This window comes from Drosophila navojoa, chromosome 4 (genome assembly GCF_054131105.1).
Source record: "Drosophila navojoa isolate 15081-1374.11 chromosome 4, UAZ_NAV_1.0, whole genome shotgun sequence".
Taxonomy (NCBI): Eukaryota; Metazoa; Arthropoda; class Insecta; order Diptera; family Drosophilidae; genus Drosophila; species Drosophila navojoa.
The window spans coordinates 14,709,493-14,730,254 of record NC_142892.1 but is presented as its reverse complement, the minus strand read 5'-3'; the positions used below and the strand labels follow the sequence as shown (position 1 = coordinate 14,730,254).

At 38.9% G+C, this 20,762-nt stretch overlaps 1 protein-coding gene across 1 annotated transcript in view; it reads left to right on the top strand.

The window, feature by feature from the left end:
• Window positions 1-12,248: 12,248 nt before the first annotated feature.
• knrl (knirps-like) overlaps window positions 12,249-20,762 on the top strand; it is a 28,707-nt gene continuing 20,193 nt past the window's right edge. The window contains exons 1-2 of the mRNA XM_089259363.1: window positions 12,249-13,710; window positions 16,207-16,280. Coding sequence (XP_089115489.1) covers window positions 16,254-16,280 — 27 coding nt within the window. The 5' untranslated portion in view covers window positions 12,249-13,710; window positions 16,207-16,253. The remainder of the gene's footprint in view (window positions 13,711-16,206; window positions 16,281-20,762) is intronic.

Sequence of the window (20,762 nt, the reverse complement as noted above, 5' to 3'; positions counted from 1 at the left end):
ACAATATACATATATAATAATAAAAAGAGGAGAGTAAACGGTCGTTGCTACCCCTCAGACACTTTACACCTTCGATGATCCGTCATAACTTTTAACACATGATATAATTTCGTTGCATTGTGTCTGCAGGATCGCATTCTGTCTGTCCGTCTGTCAGCCTCTCTCTATGTTTCTCTGTCTCTCATCTCTCTGATTTTTCTTGCTTGTAAACATGATTGATGAGGGCCCACAGCTCCCTCTCCCTGCAGCTCCCCTTGACATATTCTCTCATCTCATTTGCCAGCTATCTGGATCTTTGGCCCTGTCTCTCTCTTGAAATTAGTACAACAAACTGTCAATGATCTGTAATTGCGTTCTCAATCATACAAATGGGTCTGAGGTCGTTTTGTGTTCTTTTATATTCGAAATGTTTTGTGCAGAAAACAAAAAATAATATTAATAAGTAAAAATACCGAAAAATACCGAAAAAATACTAAATAAAATACCAAAAATACTATCTTCTTTAACGTGTTTAGAGAACTTCTAATTAAATTTTTATGATATTTGAGGGTCTGAGGTCGTTTTGTGTTCTTTTATATTCGAAATGTTTTGTGCAAAAATAAAAAATTATATTTACATATAAATAAAACATACTGAAAATACAAAAAATACCAAAAAATACTAAATAAAATACCAAAAATACTATTTTATTTAATGTGTTTAGAGAACCTCTAATTAAATTTTTATGATATTTGAGGGTCTGAGGTCGTTTTGTGTTCTTTTATATTCTAAATGTTTTGCGCAAAAATTAAAAAATTATATTTATAAATAAAACATACTGAAAATACAAAAAATACCAAAAAATACTAAATAAAATACCAAAAATACTGACTTTCTTAGAGAAATACTGACTTTAGAGAACCTCTAATTAAATTTTTCTAATATTTGGCAGTTTCTGGAGGAACTTTGCTCATAAATCAAATATAGTTTATTTGTATTTAATGTATGCCTAATAGAAAACTCATGCCGTTTCTCTGGTCTGAAATCGAAAGTATAGGTATGTGTTGTTAGAGCTCAGCGCCTCATATACCTTATCACAGCCTCTATCTCAATTAAATACTTCACTTTTTACAAAGCCTTCATACCATACCACCTTTAATGAGTTCAGGCTATAAATAAAATATTTAACAAATTAATTTCAAATGCTGACAAGAAATTCGTGATATAAAATAAAACTTTTCAGCTCTAATACCCTGCAATATATATATATTTATTAATAGATCAACAAGACTAGCGGATGCTGATCTATATATATTTATATACACATATACTATTATATTTCATATTTCATTTGCTTCATTCAACCTCTTCGCTCTCCAGGGTATCTCGCTGAGCAGCCATCTCAGCTGCTCTGTCCCGTTTCGCTGCCGAGTGGCGCCCCAAAATGTTTTCATTCGTTTTCAATCGCTGATGCACCACAATGATAAGAAATCTAATTGATTAGCCTTTTGTTTCTGTGTGGTGTGTTTGTGTTTGTTTGTGTGTTGTTCTCGTTACCGATTCGGCTGATGCTGTTTGCTCACCTTTCAATATTGAAACTATTTCGCTGTTTTCAATTCCCACGCCAAGTCATCATATACAAAACATTTGATTTATTATTGAAGGGGGAGAAAAAGAGAAAATATATCATAACGTGCTTATAACTGATTGGATCTCGTACATTGCGTTCGTTTCCATCAGAGTTTTTTCCGCTTTTTTTCAAATTTTATTTTTGGGTCAATGTCTGGGGCAGTAGTGACTGGACGCAGACACTCCGAGTGGATGCTATTTGTATTGCTGTTTGGGCCTCTGACGATTTTTGGGCTAAGCAATGCGGAAATTCAGCTAATACGCAGGTGTTAGCTACCGCCCCGTTAATAACTCGTTGGCCCGCATGATATATGAGCTATGGAAATAAATCCACGGCATGACCTCAGCTATCAAACTTCACACGAAACGTAAATTTATCACCCCAATGCCCCCGAGCCCCAAGTCCCAAATCCCAAACAAAGCGCCCAAGCGCTTCGCTCCAATAGCAGCGCAGGCTTAACTCATCGCACGGCTCATTAACAAGAAGCTGCCTCTTGTGGTTTATGAATAATCAGTTTATTAATCAATGTGCCGCATGATTGCAAATAAACGATGATGCTATTATAATGATCGCACTATTACCGATTACAAATAAATATATATACATACATATATAAGTATGTATGTGTGTTCATATTGATTTACACTTGCCCAACTTGCTCCCCAATGCCTCGTCACGAAGCTGCTGACCTACAAAAAGCCCATGAAGAGTCTTGAATGGCATACGATTTTCATAGTTCTCGAAAAGCCTTGCCAATGGACGACATACATGTTTATATGTATGTAGGTATATTTGATTGAGTTGTCTAAATTTCTAATTTATTTCGTTTATTTTTAGCCAAGTCTTATCTCCTCTGCACATGCCACAAAATTCTTGCCTCGCTCTCAAATTTGTTATACGCTGGCAATTAAGTTGTATTTTAGCTGCTACTCCTGCTGCTGCTCCTGCTGCTGTTGACCCTCACGCTTGGTCACTCAATTAGCTGGCCACACACCAAGCCGTTGGCCATCCCTCTCTCTCTCCCTCGCGATCCTTGGCAGCCAAACAGCTGTTGCCGCTGCCCATCAAATGCTGCCGTCAACACTTGGGTTCGAAAATTAAATTTATGATGGGCAGTGGGCGTGGCCAGGCAAAGGGCATCATTAAATCGACACACAAAAAAGCGAAAAAAAAAGAATGGAAAATATAGAAAAAGATTTACAACAAAATGCAAACAAAACTGTCTAAGCCAAAAGATCATAGCAGGATGAGCGATGCGAGACGTGCGTGTGTCATGCGTGTGCGTGTGTGTGTGTGTGTAGTTTAAATAAAAATCAAAAACATAAAGAGAGAAAGAGAGAGAGGGAATTCGAATAACAATTGGCATTAGCAGTGGCCAGGCCTAAACAAGCAACCCCCACGCACAAATGTCTATTTGCTGCATTTAGAGCGCTCACGCGCGTAATTAGGAGTTGCCCAGGCTCAAGAGCCTGGCCAACAAGCTGTGGCTAAGCCGCTGTGCGTCGACTTAGAGAAAAGTCGTTGGATTTCCATAACCACAACTACGGACGGACAAAAGGCCAAACAAAAAGCCAGCAAAAGGCTTATTTAAATGTGCATTAGACGTGCGTCCGTTTGGCCTGCTCCTGCTGCTGGCTAAGTCCTGTCACATGTCAACAATTCGTGCTCTACGTTTTTTCTTCCCAAAAACAGCACACAGTTCAAACTTCCTGCCACCGATTAGGAAGTGCTCGTAGACTAACGAAATTAGTCGTCTGCTTTTCCTCTTTCGTTTTTGGGAAATTTCGTAGTGAGCCGGAACATATGTTGCGCACAGTTGGCATCCTGGCAAGTCCTGCCGCAATTTCATGCTCACTCACACGGTACTTAAAGTGTGCTGCAGCGTGTCCGCTAAACAAACAGGCCCATAAATATCTAGATATCTCTCCTACTCCTGCTGCTACTCCTACTCCTGCTACAGACATTTTGATACAGTCATTAGGCCACCAGCGTTCGCAAGGGCTACCGAAATACCAAAAACCAAAGATCGATCGATCGACCGACCGGCCGAGTGATCCCCTGCCCACAGTCTTGTCTCTCGCTTAATTACCCTGCATGTCTGAAATTAGGCTGTCATCATCATTTAGTAAGAGTTAGGAGCAGACACTCTGTAGCACTAACCCTGCCCAAGGTTTCTACAACTTTATTTATTTGTTGTTGTTGTGGGAATTCTTTCGTTTAACTGTCAGCTGAGAGGCTGACTGAGAAGGCGGAAACTACTTGAGATATATTTATATATATCCAAATGAAGTCAACTGGGATAATGATAAGTTTGCAATCATCTACATATAATTTATAATTTGTAATAAACAAATATTAAATATTTTGTTTTGCTAAAAATAAAATGGCATTGAGTAAAAAGTTTTAGTGAAACTCTGATTGTGACATATTTATTTCTTTTTCTTACTTTCCATTTCAAATAATCAAATAATGGAACATGTTGCTTACCTATAAAAATATTTTTTCAATATTAAACACATAAATAGAAAACTTATGTTGATGAAAAATACTTTTTAGGATTTCTTAAACATGAAACATTAAATAATAATAATTAAATGCAAATTTATTTTAATTCATATGAACTTTAGATTTTAGAACTGTTTATTGGCATGAAATTGGAAAAACATATATATATATATATATATATATATATATATATATATATATATATATATTATATATATATATATATTTTTTTTTTTTTTTTTTTTTTGTAATTAAATATATTGAAATATTTCTTAATATTTCTTTGAATTAAATATTTAAGAACATTTTCCCAAATTTTACTCTAATGTAAATATATAAAAAAATAATAATAAATCTATAAATTCAATGACTCAATGAATTACCTTTCATCGCATCTTCTCTCTTTATATATGTTTTGTATTTGAATTCATTAGACATCTATTTTTCCTACAGAGCCAAAGTCAACTCGATTATTGTGCACTACATGAACTTTGTTGATCACAATATTTAGCACGCATAAACGTGGTGATTTTGCAATCATTATTAATAGATGCAGTATATATATAGTATAAACGTTTATAATAGACAACGACGACACACCCAAAAGTGCATCTCTTTCAAGACGATCGCAACTGAAACTGCATTTGCGACTGTCATTAACAGCATTTAAACAAAAAAAAAAAAAAAAACAAAATTAAAATAAAAATAATTTGCATTTGCTATAAACAATAAGGCATTTAAGCGTTTGCCAGCTTTGTGCCAGTGCAAATGGCCGTAGATGAAGCCATCCGATGCATTGGAGGAGTTCTGAATGCAAAAGCAATACAAAAATGGAGCTCGAACCGATCGATCGACGGCTGACTGGGCAACTGGGCAAGTGTTGAGGCAGCGCTCGAGCTGCATCACGATTTAGCTTTATTAACTGACACACACATACACACAGAGACAGACATTTTTTATATATATTTTCTATATTCTTAGCATAAAATATATAAAAAAGAAAAAAAATCTTATTAAAATTTTATTGCAGCAAAATGGAAACAGCGCGCGAAAAGCTGCGGCTAAAAACGGAATTCGTGCGCATCAACAGCTTCAATTTGTTGTTGTTGTTGTTGCGGTTGTTGTTTGTTGAATCTTTTGTCTAGCGGAACACCTGCTAAAGTCAAGCGATGACGTCCCAGCCACAGCTTGCAGCTGTTGTGTGATGCATCCGAGGCAGACGTGGAGTCAACTCAGCGCAGCGCAGCTCAGCTCGACTCGGCCCAAGTTGAAGTCAAGTCGAGTCAAGACAAGTCAGAGGCAGCGTCGACCTTCTTACCGCCCGGCCAAGCTGAAACCGCCCCTCGACAAAGGCCGCATGCGACCTTAGTCATTTGTCAGCCAACAGCCAAACCAGCTGGGAACTGCCGCTGCCGCTGCTGCTGCTTCTGCTGCTGCTGCTGGTGGCACTTTCTTGGAGCAAGATCAAGCCTATATGGCAGAGCAGCGGTGCTGCAATGCCTAACTAAATATCATTGGGTCAAGTTCAGCGCTGCGCACATTTAAAACAATATTTTCTCAAAAGACCTTTCAAATTGTAAATATGCATATATGTATGGGTGTGTGTGTGTGTGCCTAGAATACCCTGTACACTTACAGAAATGCGGATATGATTGCAGCTCAATGAAGTACTTCAAAGAGTATACTATATATGATTTATAAGAGATAAGAGAGAGAGAGCTAATAGAGAGTGAATAGAGAGAAAAGAACATGGAGAAGGAGACAGAACAGAGACTAAGGAAGAAAAGAAAGTTCTAGATGAATTGCAGAAGAGAGAAAGGGAACAAAACTCAAACTAAATGCCACAAAAGAGAAATGAGGAGGAAGAATGTATGAAAATGAGACTGAAAGAGAGAGCGATATTGAAAGAAACGTTCTCGTATACAGGAATAAAGGCACAGAGAAGTTTTGGGCTGTCTATAGGAACTAAGAGAGAGATGCCTTATATATATATATATAGAGAGAGAGAGAGAGAGATAAAGAGAGAGATAGAGAGAGTGAGCTAAACTAATTAGATAATCACTGAGTATCTATTAGTCGTTCACTCATTTATTTCCCATGCCATCTGCATTTAAGCGGTGAAAATTTAATTCATATTTTCGTTGAATTGCAGCCGCTTTTCGATTTGATTTATGAATTTCCATGTGGTTTATTATCGAACGCCTCTTTGTGGCACCATTTGGTAGTCATGGTCTATGATTCATTTCAAGCTGATCTCTGATGCCGGCAGACAGACAGTGAGTAAGAGGCTGTGTACTCAGTGCTCAGTGCTCTGTGCTGCTTGCAGGTGCTGAAGAGACGCCCCATTTTGAAGCTCACAGTCCTCGGACGTTGGGCTTTTATTGCCATTGCGCGGCGACTTTCTCACATCGTAAAATTCATAATGAAGTGGAAAGAGTGAGAAGTTAAGACTAACACATGCCCTGTAATAGATGAATATGCTAAGAGGAGAGCAGCTACAGCTGGCAGTTCGCTTCTATATTTACCCTGACTTTTCATTTACATAGATCAATCAGTCGAGCTCATCTACTGCTTACAGGGTATCGACAACAACTCATAGCATAGATCACAATTAGGCCCCGAGGCGGACTTTTGGCATTTGGGGAATAAGTCCACATAGCTGATAGAATGTGGGATTCGACCAGGCCCGCGACAGAGCTATAGCATTCAGGCTCACTCTCTCTCTCTCATACACATTTCTCACAATCAGCTGTGAAAAGTCTATTCATTTATGACCCACTAAAAACAACAAGTGAACCGAACTGAGCCGAACCGAAACTTGACTTATTTCACAGCCTCGTTTCGTTCGCTCGACTCTCGAATGTGAAGTTCATTTGTTTAGTTATGGATTTAATGTATGTCCATTATGCATAAATTCACGAAATTCCATAGAGTCGCGCCTAAGGAGAGCAGCACACAGAGCTTGGGCTTTGTTCGGGCCAGCTTCGTGGTCCATTTGCCAGCTTAAGGTGTTAATAACAATCACAAAGACGTTACAATTACGCATTGAAATCGGTTCGAGTCCGAGTTGAAGTCGGAGTCGGTTGTGTGATGTCAACGGCGTGAAGGTTCCCACAGAGTTGGAGCTGGAAAGAGAAGAAAATAAGAGTGTTGAACAATTGTTGAATTGGTGTTTAGGCGCGACTCTTTCATTTTATGACCGCCCAATTTTGGTCCATATGCCCCAACAATGCGCAACTTTTGTGTCAGCCAAATGAAAATGTAGATGGAGCTGGAGATGGAAATGGAAATGGAAATGGAAATGGAAATGGGCTCCCATCAGATGGCTCTGTGCGCGGAAGCTGTTCTAGCCGCGCAGACTCTGTGGCCAGACAATATTTACAATATTATGTGAACCGGTTGTGGCCATAAAATGTGGAATAAGCCAAGCTTACGGGCATCTAAATGTTTTGTCATAGCCAAATGGAGATTTGTTAGTAAATGTCTTCGCTTTTTTTGGAGCAATTTGTTCGGCCACACTCAATCCGATCTATCAATTTATCAATGTCCAAACGCATTGACACACACAAATTAATTTGATTAAATTCAAATTCGCGCCACTACAAACTCGAAACTGGAAAATCTCTGTTCAGAAAGCGAAACTTGAACAGAAAAGAAATCCCCCACATCCAAATCAAATGAAACCAAGAGAAAAAAAGTCAACTTTTGTCCCAAGTGGTTCACATTTTTCATAGATTGTATATATACGAATATTTTTTGTTGTGTATGCAGGAAATTAACATTTGTGTCTCTCGGTTTTGATTTGATTTTTATTTTGTATTTATATTTCGTATGTTTTTGCTGTTTTCGGTTTCGGTTTCGGTTTTCATTATTGGCATGCGTGACCCCTAAGGGTCAAATATGATTTGGTTTCGAGTTTTTATGTGGCACGCTCTGCCCGCTGATGTCTTTCGAAAAAACCAATCGATACCAAAACAGATCAACGATCTCATTTGCATACGGCATACGGCATACGGCGCACAGCTGCCAAATGTGAAACATGCCAAAGAGCATCCAAATGCCGCAAGGTGGAAATCAATTTCTGGGGCTTTCAATCAAAATCAGAAATGGAAAAAAATGTATAAATACCAGCAACAACTACAACGACAGCCAAAACCTGTGGCATTTTGGCACAACGAGCAGCGACTGTGTGCACGCAAGAGATACCCTGTAGAAGCGGGAGTGTAAAGGAATAAATAAATTATGATTTAATTATAAACTTAAACATTTAAATATTCAATGAATTATTTTATACAATTATTTAATAAATAAAAAGTTTATTAAAATGCAATTAAAAAGGTCATAATGTATAGTATAGAATAAAAGATATGATTAAGACGGATAGATGAGGATAAGAGCATAGGTATGAGCATGGATATGGATATTATCTATGTAGATGGGCATATTGATTTGAAATAAGTATAATTTAGGATCGGAGTATATTATTGCATGATTATTTAATAATTTATTTAGAAATAGGTATTAACAAAACTAAAGTCAACTTAGAGATAAGCTACAAGACATATAACATCTAAAATAATACGGATATGGATATAAAAATATATTCAGATGAATGTGAGTAAACTTTATTCAATAAAGATATAATTAAACATATGAATATATGTATGGATATGGATAATGATATTGATATGGATATGCAGTTAAAGAGAAGGAAATAATATGAATAATATGAATATAAACATATAAAGCTAGATGTGGAAATAAATATATACATACATATATGTACGGAAATGATATACATATATGATGATGATATATGCAACTATATGATATTTTATACATATATTTTGAAGAATTTAATTTAAGCAATACATCAATAGTTAACCAATATGCTTCTAGGCCGCCCCCTCATTTGCATTCGCGATTTCCAGGGTATAATTGAGACGAGTAAACTGTGTAAGTGAATGATTGGCTCTGGTTGGCAGACAAACGGACAAATCGAACGCATAAATTAGTCAGAAATAAGCGCGAAAACGTGTTTTAAATTTTTGTTTTCATTTCACGCGCGCGTCTCCAATGCAAAAAGAACGAAACAAAACGAAAACGAACCGAAACCGAAATCGAAACGAGATGAGACGAGACGAGACGAGACGAAATCAACGACGAACGCTCATGTCAGTATTTGTCAAAGTTTTTGGCAGTGATTAATGCATTTATAATTAATTTATTGTATACACACACAGACAGGGAGAGAGAGAGAGAGAAGGAGAGAGAGAGAGAGACAGGCACACACATACGAATACACTCTCAGTTATGCTGCTGGTCGAGAGCAAACATTTGCCGACTATTCTTGAAATACCTTAGTCCCCCCCTCTCTCTCTCTCACTCCCTCTCTCTCCCTCTCTCTCTCTCTCTCTCTACCCACTCTCCAGCTCCCTTTCTTTTCTGCAAGCCTTTAACCTAATTTCATCCGAAATATTTATATTGAGCAGCAGCCGAAATGATTGATGATTGCTGATTGATGCAGGACAATGGGCACACACACACACACTTACACACAGAGATAGTGAACATTTTCGCAAAGTCACTTCAACGGGCGGCGGCAAAATGTTTGAGGCGCGTTTTGTGAGGATCTGAGCAAAAGTCACATACATTAGAACGCATTAAAGTGTAACCAAAAAGGGGCGAGTCCAACGGCAAGACGCAGTTGCACGTTCCATTGTATGTGGCAATTGTGTGCCAAAGGATGCGCGACTATTTCTGCAGAAGAAACTGCAGCGGCAGCAGCAGCAGCCGAGGCAGCAGCAGCACCATAACAAACAAATCAAGCAAACAATTGCAGGGGATTATCTGTTGCTCAGCATGGATTAGCCAGCACATGAGGGCACACACAGCACACTCGCACACACACTCTCACACACACACTCATGCCATATGCAAATGCCACAAACTGTTTGAGAAATTAAAGCATGAAATTTCTGTCAAAGGCAACCAAAGCGAATGCTCTATTGTGCGAGTGTGTGTGTGTGAGTGAGTGTGTGTGGGTGTGTGGGTGTTGGCCAGTCAATAAAAAGAACTGAAAAAAGGTAGCTCACAGGGCAACCGCAAGAGCAACCGCAGCGCCGAAAATCACAGAGAACTCGCTGCGACTCCTTGTAATGGGTTTAAACACCCCGTTTTCCTTCGGACCAAAACTCACTCGGAACGAGCGTCCTCAATTCTCAGTTCTCAGTTCTCAGTTTCGATTTCCGTTTCGATTTCGGGGCGTTTACCTTGAGAGCAGCCCGCCCGTATTTGACTTCTATGCCGGATTGCGACCCTTTCTCAAAGGGTTTCGACAACAAACAGATGTAACGAGTTGCGGGTTTTCGACTGTTTCAACATCGTAAAACTCAACAAATTGGATTAACTTCTGTGGAGTATAGCTCGGATCAGTTAGTGGAAATGTTATGGGATGCTGATGCGTAGATGCGTAGACGACGCTGCTGCTGGCGTCACGCCCATAATGAAACAAGAACATCTACAAATGTGTAAGAAATTTGACTTTTGCCGGAATGTGAAAATGGGAGAAAACAAAGGAAAATCTGTCAATTGAAGAACTGACTGAGAAATTGTATGTATTCAAATATTGATGAAAGGCAAGGTTAATAGATAATGATAACAATAAAATATAATAATAATTCAAAATGAGTTTTTCTCATTACATATCTTTGGCTAAATTGGAATCTGGTTTCGGCTGATTGTATTCATAAACAGGCGCATTAGCCGCAAATAGATGCGATAAATATGAACGAGTTGCTGCTATATTCAAGACTTGAGTGGCGATTGGCCGATGTGGCAGTGTCGGGGCAGGTTAGGCGGAACAAGTGTTTCGAGTGTTTCTAGTGCTGCTCACAATGCAACTAATATCATAAAATGTCTTATGGCTATCAACAGATAACGCATTTAACGATCACTGCTATGACAGCTTGACAACTGCAAATGGCTTAAAAGATGGCGTGAGCTGGCGCCAGACGAGGGCGGACGGGCAGGCGGGTGGGCGGTCGGTTCGTCGGTGCGATGCGATGTCAATTTAACACCGTTAGCAATGCGGGGAAGTTGGCCCAAACTAACTGACTAACGAACTAACTAGCTAACTAACTAACAAACTCGCGTGAGTGTTGCCCCAGCCAACGGCAATTGAATCCAGTTCGTGCGCATGCAAAAACAAAACACACACAAAAAGCAGAGCTTATGCCAGAGGGGACGAGTGGGGAGAGCAGGGGGAGCCAACACACAAGTATCGATCGATACATAGCAACAGTTGTGCTGCATAAATAGACCACGCCCTCGTGCGACAGCTGGCTGGCCAGCAGCAGCTACACACACACATACACACACGCACACTTAGGCGATCAGTCGTCACTCTCGTTGCTATATATGCTGACTAGGTGTATGTGTGTGCGTGTGTTTTGCTCTGCATTGGTCAATGAAATGAGTAAATAAGTTCGCGTTCACTCGAGCAAAGCGGCGCTATATAGTGCGCACTCTTTCTGTCCAACGCTCCGACAGCTGCTCTTCATATTTATAGACCGAACAAAACGAACAGGCCAGCGATCGTGCCGTCTCGCCTGCATGCACGCCCGAGTGTGCTCGTGTGTGAGTGCGCTGTTATACTGGTTTATAACCGGGTGCTCCGATTGTGTTAATCGAGCCAATCAAATGTCGTAACGCTTGCGCAGCCAGAGAGAGCAGAGAGCGAGAGCGCACTGCTGCTGCTGCTCAGCTGTTAACGAAGCAAATACAAAATGGAGTGAGAGCGAGTGCGCGCATGAGCTGTGTGTTCGGCTGTATTGAGTGAGTTTCGGCCAGAGTGTATATATGTTAAGCGTTTACAGCGCACTGTTAACTGCTAAAAGTGCTCAAAGTTGCTCACTCTCTTGCTTCTGTCTCTCACACTCGCTCTCTCTGTGTGTATATCGCTCTCTGAGTGCTTGTTCGAATGTTCTCTATCGTCGGCCCCAGCACCGTTAGAGAGCGCGTCGGCTGCTGCTTCTTCTTCTTCGCTTTGTTTGTCTTTTGATGAGACAACCAGTTTGTAGTTTTTGTTTATAGCAGTAGCTTCTTCTCATTGAGGTTGTTGTTGTGGCTGTCGTTGTCGTTGCCGTTGTTGCTGCCGTATGGTAGCCGAAGCCGAAGCCCGGGCTGTCGCTTCGTATTCGCGCCGTTGATTGCAAAGCATCTCAGCGCTCGTGAGCATTTTGCAGAGGCCTCCGCAGCAGCAGCAACAACAGCAGCAGCAGCAGCAGCCGTTGCCTTTGCCGTTGCCGTTGCCTTTGTCGTTGTCGTAGCCGCTACCAGGTGCGGTGTTCGGTATTTTCGTACCCAGAGCATTTTGCAGAACTGTTTAACATCAGTCTTTAGTGATAGCTCGCGCTTCTTGCTCGCACGCTCGAATCGCATGTCGCACGCTCGCACGCTGCGTCGTCGGCTTTTTACAGAAACAGCAGAAAGAAACGATTGCAAATTGTAACGTGCGTTCTTCGATCGATACTTCGATTGCTCTCGTCTATCGAACATCGTATATCGCTTACCGTCTATCGGCTATCGTTAATCGGCCTACAATCCCCCGCCCAAAGTATGCAAAGTGACCCAATAACAACTCAATTCACAGTTCACAAGTTAATCTAAAGTGCTATATTGCCGCAAGTGCTATAGTTTTCACACCTCTCACACTCACACACACACACACGCGCGCACACACACACATGAGAGGCATAAAAAAGAAAACAGAGGCGCGCGCTTGTTCGCCATTTGCCCAACTCAAGTCCAAGTGCCTTTTCACCACATAAAGGTGTGGCCTAAAGCCAAACAACAACAACAACAACAGCAACAACAACAACAAATGCATCTTGAGAGTCAACTGAACAACTATTCAACTAAAACTCATCTTTCACTATGTTCTATATAAATTAGACGGCAGCAAATTGAATAAACACACTCACACACACACATACTCGTGCAGAGAGTGTGTTATATACACACACTCACACACACACTCGCATATGCAGGGAGCGTAACGAGCGCGTGTTTGTGTCGTTTATAGAGTTTCAGCTGCGGTATATAATGCATGTATATCAATGTACATATTGCTGAGCTTCACGCTCGTCTAAAGTTCTAAAAGTCAAGTGCAATTTAGCAACGACAAGCAACAGCAACAGCAACAACAACAACAACAACAAATGCTAAAATACTGTACGCTCAAGTGACGTTTTATTGGCGCAAGGTGAAAAAAAAAATAGTAATAATAAAACTAAAATACAAATAGAAATAAACGAGCGAGGAGAGTTTACAATGTGCACACATAACAAACAACTTAAATGATTTTGTGAACCAAAAAAAAAAAAAACAAAAACAACAACAACAAACAACAATAATATAGGAAATATAGCAAAAAAGATAACAAACTGCAACCTCAGTACACTATGAAAATTTGTAACTGAAACACGTGAAAAATCGAGAGACGGAAAGCCGCACGGAATCTCTATTCAAATTTGGATTAAACAATATAATTTCAACTCTCCGGCTTTTGCGGGCAGTTCAAAGGCGTTGATAAGGTATGAGATTTTATCTACAATTTCTGAGTCTCTGTTTTTTGTTGTTGTTTTAGTTTTATGGAGATGCTAAATAGAACTTGAGTCTGTGCATCATTCATAATTTGCTAGAAAAGAATGAGAAGCGAGGAGAAAAATTCTTTGAAAGCTGCTATCAGGCTCAGCTATTAACATAACCATAAGAGTTCGGGCCAGGCTCTGAGCGTTGACTTTTGATTGGCAGTTTAATGGATGCGGCTGCGATACGAATGAGACATACCTGAGACACATTCATCATACGTATAAAAGTCGAGATGGCATAAAAATTTAAACATGTGAATTTCATTAACGCACAAATTCAGATATTCAGAAAACAACCAAAAGTCAAAAGACAGAAGACAAAAGACAAACGCCAGCAGAGGAAGATGGCGAGCAGAGATAAAGCATACAAAATTGACTGACGATTGAGGGCCCATACGGTGAGAAAGTTTTCCGTTTTGTTGGACAGTGCACTTTTTAGTATGACCATAAAAGCAACAACAACAACAATAACAACTGAAATCGACAAGGGCAGGCAAATAAACTTTACGACTATATAACAGAATCAATGTAAGCCAAAGCACAAACACTGAGAGAAACTAGAGCTAAATGTAATTGAATATATGAGCTGAATCGAAGTGGAATATGGAACTTACGAATTTCTATATATAGCCAAATATTATTGTTGACATTCACCTATTTTATCTCTTTTAAATAGATTTCTGAAAACTTCTTTTATAGCACAACTCAGCTATCAATTAACAGCTCAGCTCTGATTTCGTTTTTTATTGGATCAATAAACAATTCTTGGTATATATATTAATTTTATATGGTTTCTTCATTTGCCAATCAGTCAGCTCTCTCTCCGCTCATGTTTACTCTGCATTTTCTTGCAGTGTAGTGCGGCTCGTGTTTGCTTTAGAGTGTAAACAGCGTGTAAAGCTTTGTTTGCTTGAATTTGTTACACAAAACTTGGAACTGTCTCTCGACTAGCCTAGAATCGCAATCAAAGAATTTTGCCAGTCAACGATGACTGCGATGCCGCATGTTGCTTTTGCATGTGCCGCAAATATTGACAATTGCCCCACTGTCATTACAAGCGTGATGATTTTTCGGTATCTTATGTTCCACAAAGTGTGCACTTAACATGCTCAGCAATTGCAGTCTCGAGTGGGTATACGTGTTCTATAGGATTTGGTTTAAATATTTGACAGCAAATGCTTAGGGAATATTATAAATATGACTAGATCAGACTTACAATTCGACGGAATATAGCATACTTTTCAGAGATTCCTATAGAAGAATGGGGGACTAGGACTGGGCTATGGAAGTTTTGCTGTTAGTGGGAAAATATTAAATGGGAAATTAAGCATAAATTTGAGCAGTAATGACTGTGATCCGATACCTGAGGTTAAGACAAAGCTCTTCATAGACTCTCATACGATTTTAGCTAGGCTTTAGATTATCTAATTTCTAAGTTATCTGCGCAAATTTAGATAAAGCTTTATATGTTTTTATTAGAATTCTTCTAAGTTCGTTCAAAGACTTCCGTTTAGCTAGAATGTTACCTATATGAACCCAAGTTCGTTATCGAAGTCATCAGTTTATCAGCTTTCTCGGCTATTTACTAATTTTTGCAAAAAAAATTTGCCATTGATTTACAGCATATTCAAATAGAATCATTTTCACTTTTAATTATCTTTATATAATAATAATTTTAAGTCAAAAGAGTTCGTTGTCTAAGTCATTCGCATTTAAGCACACCTCCAGCTAGGTTTATCATATCAAGCCTATAGTATTACAGGGTAGCTCTTAGCACAATTAATTGCAAATCGCTTCAAATTGATGATTTTTAGAGCTGTGCCAAAAAGTTCGTTGCCTAAGTCTTTTGTTTGTCTGCCAGCTTCTAGTTGAAGCACAGCAAATCGATTGTTGGCCAGGTGTTTAGACTGGCTGCTGCACGACAAATTAACACATCAAGGTCGCTATTGCCAGTTGCTAAGCAGTTGCAACAGTTGCATCTGCACTCGCTGCCGCTGCCACTGCTGCGGCTGCATCCTTGGGACGGCAAGCCGGAAGACAACAATTGGCGTTTCCTATTGCAGCAGAGCTAGACAAAGTGTGAAAGTCTTTAGTACAAAGGTGTTAATTTGTGCACATATTAAATGGAAATGCTGCAACACCTGTTGGCCCCATCAGGTGTTGGCCAGGAGCAGCGCCGTCTCCCGTCTGATGCTCTGATTCACACTCGCCTGCGCCACGCAATCCGGAGCAGCGTCTTTAAGGCAAGCGAGCGGCATTAATTGCGACTTTATGGGTGCAGCAGCATATGCATTCTGTTGTGCAATAAATATTGAAGTTATGTTTATTAGTTTAAGCTCGCCTATATGCTAAATGGCAACAGCTACAGCCTTCGCTTATCATTGAAATAAATTTATATTTATCTCTCCCTCTCTTTCTCTTTGTTTGTCTCTCTCGCAGCACAGACACACACACACACACACAGGCTGAGCGCATTAGCAGCTACCATGATGAATCAGGATAATCCGTATGCGGTAAGTCAAGCTGCAGAATTTCCATATAATTTATGCTGACTTTATAGCAAGTCTGCTTACCTGCGTCTACCTGTAAGCTCGGCCGTAAAACGTCGCATATTTTAACACAAAGGCAACGCATGATAAATGCAGAGCGCCAAAATAAACGATAAAAACAAATAAGCAGGGCAGCCAAAAGTTGTGCGAATATCAGATACCCTATACCCGAGTGAGAATGATAAAACTGTAGCTCTATGTCCATAGACTTTAAGACAACTGTTACGAATTCCTTATAAAATTTAACAGCTTCCCATTGTTAGCGTATTTTTAACGAGCTCAGAAACTAACAAAAACTCATATAAAATCAGATAAAAAGATTTTTACGAGCTCCATAGTCCACAAAACAAATCAAAGGCGAACTAAAATTTTTGATATTTTTCACGTGCTTCTGATAACAGATAAAAACACGAAAAACATTTATTCAGCGTTTCACTAGATATCATTGATAAGACAAGGCAATGCCCCATGTCAATACAAATCGATATACAAATCGATATCCAAATCGAACGCAAAAACAAAAGCGCTTCCGCATCGCGCATCTCGCAATTGGGCGCAGAAATTTGTTTGAGTTATGAGCTTTTGGCAGTCCGTGCATAATTACCCAACATTTATGGTGGGGAGAGGAAAAATTCATAATAAAATCATATGAAATAAAAAAAATATACACAGTGAACGAAAAAAAAAAAAAAAACAGTGGCCTAAACCAGTTTATACAACAACTTGAGGCGAAAATATTTAAATGATGTCATAATTTTTAGAAAAAAAAAAAAAACCATCATATAAATATAATAATCATAATACAAACTACACACATGCACACACACATATGCGCGCTTCAATGCTGTTCGATCTTCATAAACGGCAGCTGAGATCGCTTCACCTGTTTCATATTTTTTATTTTTATTTTTTTGTCTCCCCCTTTTTAGACTTCATGTCAACTTAAATTAATGCAGATCAATTAGTTAATATTATTAAGCGTCTCGAATGCCAAAAACTGCGTATTTTAAATAGATTTCTATAAAAGAAAGACAGAGAGAGAGTGAGTGTGCGAGAGAGAGAGAGAGCGAATGGGGGGATAGAAACGGCACGTAAGTTGTTGCTAACATGGCACTAAATGTCAATATTTGAATATTAAATTTTATTTAAGTGCGTTTTTTACGATCTTAAGCCGATTTTCGTATACTCGAAAAACAGTCGGCGGCCCCTAGAAATGAGGTTGGCCCCAAGAGGCGGCACCCGTCGTAGTGTTAATTAGCTGAAATGTGAGACAATAAACTAAATGTTTGATTTAAACGGACCCAACCACAACAAGAACGCGAACCGCTCGGCCAGAGCCCCGCTCGTCCCGCTCGCACAGCATCCACATATCTGTCCGAGCAATTAAATCAAAATGGAGCTTATGATATATGAGACAAATGGGCGGAGATAAATGAATTACCGCTTGGCCTATAATTTGTGCCATAAACTCACTTCTGACTGGGCAATCGGAATGCGTATATTCGCGGATTAGCAGAAGCTAAAGGAGCAGTTGGGCAATTTATATCATATAATTAGGATTAATATATGAATTTCCTTTAAGTCTATTAGCTAATTAGCTAACCAGGAAATAGGTAAAATATACATATCACATATTAATATATATTTAAAATAAAATAAATATTTTAATATATTTCAACAAAATAAAAATTGACAGCAATCAAAATTAAATTAAAATATATACATGAAATTATAATTAAATTCTCTTTCAAATATAATATAATTTGAAAAAAATTAAACAATATATAAATATAAAATAATAATAATTTCAGAAAAACTATATATTTATAAAAAAAAATACACACAAATTTGGAATAAATTAAATATTTTAAAAATTGCTTAACGTTAATTATGATAATAAAATTAATTTAATCATTATTTAAGACATAAGTAAAATGAAATGAACATCACACAAATAATTGAAAAATAAATAAATAAAAAATAAATAAAATTGAATAAAATAAAAACAAATATAATAAAATATTTAAAAAATCATATATCTATATATTTTATTATATTTAATTTTATTTTATTCAATTTTATTTATTTATTTTTCAATTATTTGTGTCATGTTCATTTCATTTCACTTATGTATTAAATAATGATTAAATTAATTTTATTATCATAATTAACAATAAGCAATTTTTAAAAAATATTTAATTTATTCCAAATTTGTGTGTATTTCTTTTATATATTTATATATTTAAAGTATGTATCACATGTTGAAAAAATAAAATTATAATAATTGACTACAAACTAACTAGTGAAATACTAAATAAAAATGCAATCTGCTTAATATAGATAGCTCGCCAAGCTAAGGTAGTCAGTGCTTTATTTTAAGTTAATTTATATTTAATATTTATTCTAACTTAATATATATATCACACACCACAAAAGCACTTGATGTACTTATAGAGCACTTCCTTAAAGGCAAGTTGGCTATTACTATTCAGACATACCCATTCAGACACACATCCTCACAGCTATTCATACATATTCTTGCCATAATAGGTGATTTAGCTAGTTATCGCTGTGGCTGCTGCTTTCGTCATTTCACGAACCTAAAACAAAATCCGTCTTAAGTATCTTGAGCATCAGTTTAATTGCAGCTGCACAACTTTGTTGGCTTAAGCAGCTTTTAGTATTGTCTTAGCGAGTTCAATTTTTGTTGCTAATCAAACGTAAATGTGTATGTGTGTGTGTGTGTGTGTGTGCCACGCCCCGACTGGCTAGGCAAGCAAACAAAAGACTGAGGCAACGAACTTGGGCAGCTGGTGAAAATCAACTAATATTCATATTGGCAGCAACAGAGAAACGCATTACAATGTTGAGTTGTGCGAGTGTGTCTGTGTGTGTGTGTGTGTGTGTGTGCCACTTGACTTGTGGAATTGAGTTGGTAGCAGTTGTTGGCGCGTTGCAGCGTTGCAGCTTACAGTCAAATGCACTTCGACTCCGTCCGCACGCATCTGCAACTCCATTTGCAGCTCCAACTCTTTGGCATCTTTTCTATTTGCATTGGATGGAGCTGCTGCCAGTTTTGCTGCGAGTTAATGCTGATGCGGCTGCCGCTGCCGCCGCTGCCGTTGCTCCTGCTGCTGCTGCTGCTGCTGCTGCTACCGCTGACCATTTTGGTCATAAACATTTGCGTAATGGATTTTTTCATATTTTGTTGGCCGCTGCGAACACACAAAGTAAATTAATTACGAGCTGCTGAGGCGGCGGTGGCGACTGCCGCTGCTCGGCCAACATATTTGCACGTTGGAAAATTCTTGCAGACACAAAAAGTTATAAATGCCTAAAAATAAATAAGCCAAAGCCATGGCTAAACATGGCCAAAATGCAAAAACAGAAGCACAGCCAGCAAATTAGCAAAAGCCCAAAAAGCATTTGCCGCGCTCCCAACACACACACACACAAACACATACATATGCAGACACACATTCGTTCACAGAGATGGACAAAATGTAATTACAGCAACTAACAGCAGCAGCAGCAGCATTGTTGTTGTTGTTGTTGCTGCTGTTGTTGTTCGAGTTGTTGCTGTTTGCAATTTTTGTTGGTTTCGCGGTTGTAGCCATAGCCGGTTGCAATTTTTCACATGCGTAGCCAGTTTCTGTTAGCTCTGTCCGAGCGTACGTAAAAGTTGTTCCGTCTCTGCTTGACGTTGTTGTTGCTGCTGTTGCTGATGCGGCTGTGGTTGCTCCTTGTTGGAATTTTTGCTCGTGTGGTGTACATGTTGCGGTTGATAACTCAATTAGAATGTTAAATTTATGTTCGCCACAAGAAATTAACTTGCAATTAGAAAATGCTGGCAACAAAACGAAAGACTTAGGACACGAACTTGATATGCTAACATTTTCGTTTATACGTACTTAGTTTTCCTCCTTGCCATTCGCCAGCATAGCGCACTTTGTAATTAAGTAACGAAACAGAGAAAACAAATTGATTCAATTTAGCAAATGGACAAAAAGGACAGACGGAGAGACAAACAGACGAACAGACGGACAGACGGACAGACAGCTGCAGCTGATGATTTGTGTTACATAATTGGCCATGGCCATGGTTTTTAGGGCAGCTGGCAAAGTTTGCTGCCCAGCCCAGCCCAGCCTCGCCCCCTACCCATGCCCATTCCCATTCCCATTCCCGTTCCAGCGTCGTTTGGGCTAGACAAGTCTATTGGCCTGGCCAAAAACTAATGATGATGATGCACTGCACGCATTTGCACTATTTATAATTTCGCAAAGGCAGCCCAGACAACAGCCAGCACCGGCACATGTGCCCGGCGAGTGCCAAAAGATCAATGATCAATCCTAAAGCCAGCGAGCCTGCAAGCAGCGGCTTGATGACTTCACTAGCTCAGACTTCGACTCCGAGTCAAACTGAGAGTCAGTCTGAGGCACAGAGTCG